General features: G+C 56.9%; 1 protein-coding gene across 1 annotated transcript; it reads right to left on the bottom strand.

Moving 5' to 3' along the window:
* Positions 1-4,999: 4,999 nt before the first annotated feature.
* On the bottom strand, positions 5,000-7,354 carry NPW (neuropeptide W). Its single transcript, XM_069541382.1, is given in 4 exon segments — positions 5,000-5,174; positions 5,409-5,916; positions 5,919-5,967; positions 7,349-7,354. Coding segments are annotated over 4 exon segments (648 nt in total). The 3' UTR covers positions 5,000-5,089.
* Between the last annotated feature and the right edge of the window lie 3,294 nt (positions 7,355-10,648).

The following is a 10,648-nucleotide window of genomic DNA, read 5'->3' as shown; positions in this document are numbered from 1 at the left end:
GCCCGCCCCTTCCCCGCCCCCTCCGCCATGCCGCCCCCGCCCCGGGTCCAAGCCACCCTGGTCATTTCCTTTGCCTCCGCGCTCCGCCAGCCCAGGGAGGCCCCGGGGGAGGCGTCAGGGCACCCCCGAATCACCAGTACCCCTCTGTCTCGCTCCCATTCTGGGCAGCCTTCTTGGCGCCAGCGCCTTTGCCTCCTATGCCAGTAACATTTATTGAGCACCTACTGTATGAGCAGCAGGGGTATCAAGGCAGGCCCCTGAGGCGGGAAGGGGGTGGAGAAAGGATCCTTAGACTGAGGAACCCCTATACAGGGGCCCGAGGGTAAGAACAATGGCCATGGCTCTGCCCACCCTCCTCGGGAACCCCCCCTACCCCTCCCCCCTCTCCCCTCCCATGGCCCGTTCCTGTATCAGAATCCCTCCTGCAACCCAGAGCTTCCCTGACCCAGCACAGAGTCCCAGGATGGTCCAGGAGGCAAAAAGAGGGGTTTGAAACTGACAAGGCAGCAGCCCCTTCCTATATCCTGTAGGCCAGTGACTGAGTGACTTCCTGGCCCTGCCCAGGAGTGATTGTGCCTATCTGTGCTACGTTGGACCATTAAGCATTCCCCACCACCATCCCCTCCCTTTGCCAGGACCCCTGACTCCTATCCCTGCCCATCCCAGGCCTGGTGGGTGACTGCAAAGGGTGAGGGAATGACATGCACTTATCTGGCTGGAAGGAAGGGGTCTTTGCTACCCTCCTCCTGACCTAGGATGAAATGTGCTGACGGCTTGGGCCTCTGAGCACTAGCCAGTCAGCATTCACGGGAGCTGCTCCCTTGAGGAGGCCCCTCCTGCACCCCAGCTCTTCCTCCCCTCCCCTCCCTCCACCTCCACCAGCATGAATGCCCCCTTCTCCCAACCGATGGAAAGTCATTTATTCTTTGTGTACCTCTCTGAGTACATTTTACCTGGAAAAAACCTAGGGGTCTCAGGCCATTTTACAGATCAGGAAACAGGTCTGGAGAGGGAAGAGACCCATGCAAGTTTCCCCAGTTCCCCTTGGGCCCAGGGTGGTGAGATCCCAAGTCCACCCTCTTCAGCTTTCTCAGTCACACATACAGGAAGACAGCTGAGCTGCAGGCTCACCCTCAACCTGCCCCTCCCCAGCCCTGCTCAGCACCCTGCACATGCCTGGCCCCCAGGGGTCAGGCACAGCCAGCCCAGACAGTTCCCCATGAGGGGAAAAGCAGGCTGTGCTCAGGCCCAGTCCTTGCTGCTCCTTCTTCCCTTGCCAGTGCCTGCAGCCTGGGCTCATAGCCCCGGCCCAAGCACAGGGCCTGCCTCTAGGCAGCCTCCTGGGCCACAGCCCCTTGGGTGTCCACACCCCAGCTGCTGTCCCTAAAAGCCACTTAGGCTGAAGCGGCAAGGCTGCTCCCCCATCCCCTGGATGATGCTGCCATAGGCTGCTGCCTGGCTAGCCACCTCCATCTGTCTGTCTGTCTCTCCAGAGGCTGCCTGTCTGGCCTGTGACTGGCCTCCCTGAACCCAACCTGGTACTGCTGTCCCCGGAGGCAGTGAGGGTGGGTATGGACAGTGGGGTCCACCATATGCCACCCCAGGTGGGGTTTAGGGGTCACCCTATAGCAACCAGGACCACCCAGGACCTGCCATGCTATAGCTTTGAGGCCATACCAGAGACGAGGGAGGTGGCTGGAGGGGAGACCCCCAGACCAAGGGGAAGGGAAGGTAGGGACCCCTGATCCCTTGGGTCAGGAGGCTTGGAGACCTCTTCCCCTTCTGTAGAAAAGACACTCCCAGATCAGCCTTCTGCAGCCCAGGACTCAGCCTGTGAGTGAAATGGATGGGAACAGAACACCACTGGAGGGTGGGGTAACCAAGGGATGTGGTCACAGCCAGGGGCCAGGAACACTGTGCCCCAGAATAACAAAGGAGGCCCCAAAGCAAAAGAGAAGCCAAGGAGGTACCAAGAAAGGTTAGCAGAGTAACAAAGCCAACATCATAGTAACAAAGGGGACAGATAGCAAAGGAAGTGGATAAAAGCAACAGAATAAAGGCAGCAGGGAACCACTCGGAAGGGAGAGCAGGAGTGAGTGAGAGGGAACAGGGTGAGTACGGAGCGCCTGGGGTGACAGAGGTGAAGAAAGGTGACCCAGCAGCTCTCTGGCCAAACTCTCCCAGGCCTCTTCCTTCAGCCGCACTGTGCGGAGGTGCAAGAAGAGAGAGTCCAGGCAGCAAAGGGAAGGGAGAAGCCTGGGCAGCGGCCCGGAAGTGTGCACTGAAAGGTGTTTGGGCTGGAAGCTGTTTGGGTCGCTGGGGATGGGCTGGGGGAGGTGAGCACGAGGCCAGCAGCAGGCGGGAAGGCGGACAGGTTGCAGGTGAGCAGAGGTCTGGGTGACCCCCACCCCCTCACGCTCCTGTGCTCACCCCACTCCAGCCATCCTGGTCCGCTGGGATGCGACAGAGGGAGAGGAAGTATGTCAGATCTTCCAGTCCTTCTCTCCCCTAGGTCCACCTGGTGTAGGATTGTCCTGTGCTCCTGTCTGGGGGGAGGGGGTTTCCTCTGACCTTTGAACCTACCTCCCTGCGGAGATGGGGCAGAGCCTGGGTCTGGGCAGAGACTCTTTTGGTGTGACCGTGAGCAGAGGCCTTGTCTCCTGAGGGAGGGCCGGAGCCCCCTCCCTAATAGGCATTAAGGGCCTCGCGCGATGACCAGGCGTCGCTTACGACCCTTTCCTTTAGACTTCGCCAGGCCTCTCTTCAGAGCCCCATATTGGAGCAGGCGGGACCAGCACAACGGGAAGAGAGATGAGAACAAGAGACCCAGAGATGAGAGGGAGAGAGAATTGGAGAGGCTTCGAGGATCGAAGAGTGCGGAAGTGCATAAGGCCCGTGGTCAAGGACTCCCAGGTGGACTGCCCCGCCCACCCAGGGATGGCCCCGCCTACCTCCTCCCATCGCCAGAGGAGCGGAGTGCGACTGTAGCCCGGGAGAGCAGCCGCGCAGCGCTCCCTGCCGGCGATGAGTGGGATTACATCGTCCGGGGAGCTGCCCAAGGTTCCACCTCTCTGTCTCTGACTGGTCCAGCCCTGCCGAGTGGGGGATTGGAGTGACACCTGCGCCCTAGGGCTGCTTGCACTGCAGGAGCATAGGGGCGCCATGGGGGTGGTAGCAGAGAAGCTGGGCCTCTGCTGAGCTCCTAACAGGCTCTGCTTTCTCGTCTTGAATCTGGCACCAACCTCTCTGGACTGGGGTATCTTCAGGCACCATGAAATCTAGCCCCTCACCGAGTGTTCCAGCACTTGTGACCAAACATTTGCAGGCCACTTGGTGCCAGGCCCTGGCGAGCACTGGGGAAACATCACTGAGACCCAGGGAAACAGATTTGTGTACCTTGGCAAGGGGAAGCCCAGGGCTGGGGCAGCCTCCAGGAGGGGCATTTAACCTGGCCTGGGGCCCTGGAGTCCTCAGGCAGGGTGAACCACAGGGCTGTTCTGGAATCTGCCTAGAGTTCCTGCAGGCTGTGTGGGGAAGGGGAGGGAGGAATGAGACTGTGGAACAGGGCCTGGCCTCAGAGCATGGATTTCATTGCATGGGTGGTGGGAGCCCTTGAGGTGTTGTGGACTGGGGGTGACAAGGTCAGGACACCCATGTTTTGAAAGGCCAAGTTCAGTGAGGAGCAGGGGCGAGAGCACTGGTGGAGTTGGGGGAGAGGAGGTTGACCTCAGTGGTCTGTGACTTCCCCCAGCGCAGATCCTAGAAGAAAAAAATACTGAGTGGAATCAGAGTAAATAAATTCTGGAGTCCGTAAGAATTGGAAGGGTGGAGTAAAACAGAGTACCCATATTAGCAGACCATGTGGAAGAGAGATGCACCCAGGAGGTGAGAGGAAATTGCCAGTGGGAAGAGGCCTCCAGAGGGTGCTTCCAGAGGCCAAGGAGGTTAGTGTGGGAGCTGGCTCCATGTGGGCACCCCAAAACCAAGAGCTAGACAGACGTGAAGCCACCCCTCCCCTGTCCTTGCTGGGTGCCCCAAGGGCAGCCTTGCCACATGGCCAAGGGAGGACTAGAAGGGCAGACAGCATCAGGGCACAGTGACCAGGCAGTTCGAGGTCCAGGACAGTTGTGGGAGTCGGAGACCACACTGAAGAGGGTTGAAGGGGGAGCAGAAGGGTGGAGTGAGGGGGGCACTGGAAGGGGACCCAGGTGTCCTTGCTATTCAAGATGGCAGAGCACATTTATATGGGGGGACTGGAGATAATAACTGGAAATGCAGAAGGGGATAAGAAGTGGAGGGGTTCCTGAGGAGGAAAGGGGGTCTCAGGTGGAGGGACCCTTCCTCCCTAGGGAGAGATCACGGCCATGGCGATGAAGAAGGGGGCCAGGTGTTTCCCACTTTGTCTCTGGAAGCCCTTGGCTGAGGGGAGGGAGGGGTTCCAAGGAGATCCGGGTTTGAAATGAATTCTGGGAGATGGGGAAAAGACTGGATGGGCTGCCAGGTCTTAAGGTCCCACCCCCTTGGGGAGGACATTCTCCCCATGCTGGCCAGGGGGCATAGTGAGGGGACCTCCTGTGGGCCTCCTAGGAGGCTGGAGTGGGGGCTCCAGCTCAGCGCGGAGGGTGTGAGCTACTGCTCTCCTCCTCCTGCACACCTTGGTAAGTGGCAGCAGGACCCAGCGTCTGACTGCCCTCCCCCACCGTGGGATACCCCTCCCCTCCTGGGGGACCCTGGGACCTGGTCTAATGACCTCACACCCTAACAGGAGGGGCAGCACTGGCAGAGAAGGGAGAAGGGGACCCAGCCCCCAGCAGAGTCAGCCTCCGTCCCCCATTCTGCCCCGCAAGGACACACAGATCTCGGCTGTTGAGGGGAGCTTGCCCGGGCCAGCTGGAGGGCTCCTGACATTTGCCAGGGCGTGGGCGCGGCTGTTTGCGCCCCGAAGCTAGATGTAAAGTACACATCGCGGAGGAAAAGGGTCAAACACCGGGGCGCGGCAACTAGGCAGGTTTTATTGACCAGATGGCCGGCCTGCTGGCAGAAGACATTCCGCCTGCGTCAGGCGTGGGGGCGTGGGCAGGGGCTGCGATCAGGACGGCTCTGGGGAGAGGCGGGGGCTGGCGAAGGCGGTTCCCTGCGCAGACCATGACTGAGCAGGAGACACTCCGAAGGCTCTGGAAAGAACAGAGAGGACCGTGGGAAGAGGGTTGTGCGACCTCCACTACCGCTCCCCCGACTCCCCAGGCTGGAAGAGTAGGGACTGCCCCAGGAAAGCCTTCCTCTACTGGGAGTCGGGGATGGAAAGGTTGTAGGATGCCCTGTGGGCAGGCAGACGTGCGCTCCGGTCTCAGATCTCCCGAGACACCCTCGTCCACTGCTGTCCCCGTCCCCTTCCTCTCCCCGCGTACCTGGCCCGCTCTTCAGAGGTCCAGGAGTAGGATCCCAGCCGCAGCTCCGGTTGGGGCGCGGACTTCGGGGCGCGCGGGCTGCGAGGCGCACTCACCGGGAGCCCTGCGCGGGAGCTTCTGCGTCGCACCTCCCACAGTTTCTGAACTCCGGAGGGAAGCAACAGAGCATCGCGGGCGGCGGGCCCCCCAGAGACGGTGCTTCTGGCAGATGGCCCCTGGGGGGACACGCCCAGGCCGAAGCCGTCCCAGGCAAGGGGCCCGGCAGCCGGGCGCAGTGCGCGGCGCCACACGTAGGGCGAGCGGCGCAGCCCCATTAGCAGGCCCGCGGCGCGGCCCACCGTGTGGTAACGGGGACTCGACACGTGCTTGTACCAGGCGGCGGCGGGCAGCGGCAGCAGCAACAGCAGCAACAGCAATGCGATCAGCCAGCGGCTCGCAGTGGGCCCCCGCCCGGGGCTCCGCACCCCCGTGCCCCGCGCCAGGGTGCTCACGTTGACCGCCGCCCGGAGGGCGGACCAGAAACTGGCTCAGTAGTGTCTGGGCGCGCAGTGTCGGGAAGCTGGAGTGCGGGAGGCTACAGGCTAGGAGTTGGTGCGGGTGGGTCCAGCTATAACTGCTCGGTGGCCCCGCCCCTGCTCGCCCCCGCGGTACCTGAGGGGCTCCCCAAGGGTAGGGGGAGGGATGAAGTGAGAGGAGGAGCCCAGGCTGCGAGGCGGGGACGTGTGTTACTGAAGCACCCTCGCTGAGTGGGCCTCTATGTAGAATTCATCTTGACGCTCTGCTTGGGGCTCCCCTGCTCCCCTCTCTTAGCCCCCCTCTGCCTCTTCCCCCCAAAGAGAGGAACTTCCAGGCATAGGGATGGGGGGACAGGATGTTCCCTGAGCCAGAGCTCTTGCAGGTGGGGCACAAGCAGAGCAAAGACAGGGAGGCCGGCAGAGCCCTACTGGGGTAAAGCAGGAGAGCTGATTGGTGGGGGCCCTCTGCACCACTCAAGACCCCTCTGTGTATGTTCCCCCTGGAGGGTTGTTCCCTGTCCTCGCCTAACACAGCTATCAAATCTGTTCCCACACCCATTCCTCTCCTCCCTAACCCCTAGCTTCTCCCCAACAACCCACTTCCCAGCTGCAGCTGGATGGATGCTTGCAACTGCAAGTTTGGCCGCATCAAACCCTCTCTGAAACAGTGGTTAGGTTAGGCTCCCAGAATAAAGAGTCAGCCCCTCATACTGCCTGGGAAGGATAAGCTCTGCAGTCTTCCAGCCTCCTCTTCGGTTATGATCCCCCCCAAAACCACTTTCTCTGGCCAGGGCAGTCTCAATTCACTTGCCATACCCAACAACCCATGAGTTTGCCCACCTCTGTGCTTCTGTGCCTGGGACATTCCATCCTTTTCAATCTGGCAAACTCCTACTCATCCTTCAGGATCCTGCTTAGATAGCCCTTCTCTGAATAGTCTCCCAGAGTATCCCTCTGTGCCTGCCTGGGCTTAATAGCCCCCTTCCAGAGGACAGGGCCTGACCCATTCTTGCCTGAGTCCTAAACCAGGGAGGATGCAGCCCTCAAAATAATCACACCTCACCCCACCCCCCAGCAACCACACCACTCACGGGGCACCTTCTAGATCCCAGACACCAAGGATCCTGAAATATCTTATTTTGATCTTCAAACAATGCCACAACGTGGGACAATTATTGATTCCATCTACCAATGAAGAAACTAAGGCATGGGGAAAATTAACTTGTTCCAGGTCACCTGTTGGGTAAGCACTAGGGGGAGTGGGGCCCAACCTAGACCCCCAGCCTGAGAGTTCCAGTTTGGGGACCCCAGCTGCAGTGCTCAATGGAAACCTCCCATCCCCCTCCGCCTGTCTCTTCAGCAAAAAGGAGGGGTGATCCCGGGGGCATGGGGGAACACAGTCTGAGTCTGTCCTTCCTCTCAGACCTGCATGTTGGAAGAGGAACAGAGGGGCTGAGGGGTGCCGAGGACGGTGTCTGCTTCTGAGGCATGAGGGGCAGAGAAATTCTGGTAATCCCCTGGGGAGCTCTAGAAGCAGCAGCAGCAGCAGCAGCTCTCCCCACAAAGGCCCTGCAGAGCTGCTGAGAAATGTGTCCTGGAGCCCAGTGACCCAGGCTTGATGGTAGTGGGTGGGGGGGGAGGGGTAAGTGCCTCAACCTCTTCTGCCTCAGTTTCCTCATTTGTAAACTGGGGATAATCCCGGTCAGCTTGCTGTGAGTATTAAGAATACAGGCTGGGACTTCCCTAATGGTGCAGTGATTAAGAATCTGCCTGCCAATGCAGGGGACACGGATTCGATCCCTGGTCCGGGAAGATCCCACATGCCGCAGAGCAACTGAGCCCGTGCCCCACAACTACTGAGCCTGTGCTCTACAGCCTGTGAGTCACAACTACTGAGCCCATGAGCCACAACTACTGAAGCCTGGGCGCCTAGAGCCCATGCTCTGCAATGAGAGAAACCACCGCAATGAGAAGCCCGTGCACCACAACGCCCCACTCACCAACTAGAGAAAGCCTGCACTCAGCAACAAAGATCCAATGCAGCCAAAAATAAAAATATAATAAAATAATTTTTTAAAAAAAAGAAAAGAAATCCAGGCTGGGGGACTTCCCTGGTGGTCCAGTGGGTAAGACTCCACGCTCCCAATGCAGGGAGCCTAGGTTCAGTCTCTGATCAGGGAACTAGATCCCACATGCATGCCACAACTAAGAAGTCCGCATGCGAAACTAAGACCTGGCGCAGCCTAAATAAATAAATAAATATTAAAAAAAAAAAATCCAGGCTGGGCCTTGACATCTTGACACTGTGCCTGGCACACAGTAGGCGCTCTATAAATGGCGTGGCTACCATCTAATTGCTGTTGCTGTTGCTGTTCTAGCGGCTGCCTAGTCCCCTAAATTGTCAGAGAAATCCCTTTGATGGAGGGGTGACAGCGCTGGGACCAGGCAGGGAGGGGGTACAGAGGAAGCCACCTGCGCACCTGGAAGGGCCTGGAGGACCGAAGGGACCACTGGGCCGAGTGGAAAGCTGCCCCTCCCACCTCTGCCTCACTCTTCTGGGGCCCCTCCACCTTGAGAGCTGCCTAGAGTGCTTGGTGGGCGGGCAGTGTGGCACAAGCGGGCTGCCAGGGTCCCCTGGCACTGCTGCCCCCTCCCTAATAAGGGGATGCAGAGGACTGCAGCCTGGGCAGACAGGGAGCTTCTGCAGGGAGAACGTCATCGATGTGAAATCTGATCAATCATGGCCTATGCTGTAACGGACGTTTCTGCGCAGTTGCAAAATTTAAGAGAACTACAATTAGCAGCATGGTAAATCTGAAAACGCAACGTTGAGCAAAGAAAAAAATGCTCTGCACAATGATACGTTTGGTGTCTGAAGTTTAAATACCGGCAATCCCTCCCGCTTGTTTATGACTGCGAACCAGAGAGAGTGAAAATGTCAGGGTGCAGGTGAAGGATGAAGGCCACATTAGGACAGAGCAGGGCGGCTGCCTGTCAGCTGGAGGTGTGTGGAAGGCAGGCAGGCAGGGAGCCCAGGGCTGGGTAAGGGAGAAAAGCACAGAACAACTTGATGGTCCCTGGTGGCTCCTAGTTTGGGGTGCTCAGGAAGAGGGGCTCTGTGCTTTACCTAGCCCTGACCCCAGGGGCCCAGGGACAAATGTCTCTGCCAGCCCTCCCCCATCCAGGACTCTGGAGCCAAAGTCTATTGCCAGAGGAGGTAGTGGCCCTAATGTCCATAAGAGCTGCCTTGTCTTTCTGGGGCTCACCACTCCTTTCATCCACACACAGCCCCTTCTAGAAGCTGACTGATCATGGCTTCTGACTATTTGCACACCACCTCCCCTGACACTGGACCAAGCCCTCCAGAGACTGGGACCATGTCTGCCTCATACTCACGGCCCCCATCCCAGGCACAGAGCCTGGCTGCCAACAGGAACCCCATCCTAATGACACAGTAAATGAGGAAATCTCTCCGTTTTGTCATTTTAAAAATTATTATATTTTATAATATCAAGGTCATATACGTTATAAGTCAAATGCTAGTATAAGGGACAAAATAAAGCTGTCTCTGTTCCACCCTTTCACATCCCCATCCTGCCCTCCAGGGGCAACTACTTCCAACTCTTTCAGCTATTTTTCCTAGTATTTGCCTCCATATTTTGAAATCATAAACTTAACTGCTACTCTAAAAATGGGTGGTCTTTTTAAGGAGGTATAAGATACTTTGAGTAAAGTGTGCACATCTTAACAATTGCATTTGTTACATATGCCTACACTTGTGTGCCCACAGCCAGATCAAGGTAGAAAAGATTTCAGCTCCCTAGGGGGCTCCTTTACGCCACTTCCTAGCCAGAAGCCCCAGAATAACTCATCTATCACCTTAGATCGGAATTTTCTCAACCTCAGCATGGTTGGCATTTGTGAGGCTGTTCTGGCATGGTAGGATGTTGAGCAGCATCCCTGGCCTTTACTCATTTGTGTAGGCAGCAAAATAGCCCCTCCCCAAAGACATCTATGCCCTAATCCCTGGAACCTGTGAATATTTACTTTACATGGTAAAGGGGAATTAAAGTTGCAGATAAAATTGAGGATGCTAATCCACTGAATTTAATATAAGCAAAGCACCCTGAATTATCCAGGTGAGCCCAATGTAATCTCAAGGGTTCTTTAGCGTGGAGGAGGGAGGAAGAGTCAGAGAAGGAATGGTGACAATGGAAACAGAGGGTGAAGTGATGTGCTTTGCAGAAGGAGGAAGGGCCACAAGCCATGGGATGCAGGCTCCCCCTAGAAGCTGGAAAAGCCAAGGAAATGGATTCTCCTCTAGAGCCTCCAGGAGGAATGCAGCCCACCTTCACCTTGATTTTATCCCAGTGAGATCCATTTTGAATTCCTGAATTCCAGAACTGTAATCTAATGAATTTGGGTTGTTTTAAGCCATTGTTTGTTGTAATTTTTTTACAGCAACAATAGGAAACTAATGCATCAGTAGATGTCAGTAACAATCCCACCCCACTGTGACAACCAAAAATGTCTCCAGACATTTCCACGTCTCCTTGAGGCCAAAATCACTTCCAATTGAGAAACACTAACTGAGATTATAAACTGCTGCTTTTAAATTTACCTTTTTTTTTAGGCATCAAATGGCTTCCTCCTAATTTATTAAATTTATTTATTTATTTTTGGCTACGTTGTGTCTTCATTGCTGCGCGCGGGCTTTTCTCTAGT

Source organism: Delphinus delphis, chromosome 15 (genome assembly GCF_949987515.2).
Source record: "Delphinus delphis chromosome 15, mDelDel1.2, whole genome shotgun sequence".
NCBI classification, from domain to species: domain Eukaryota; kingdom Metazoa; phylum Chordata; class Mammalia; order Artiodactyla; family Delphinidae; genus Delphinus; species Delphinus delphis.
Note: the sequence above shows the minus strand (reverse complement) of the source record. Positions and strands in the feature narration are given on the sequence as shown.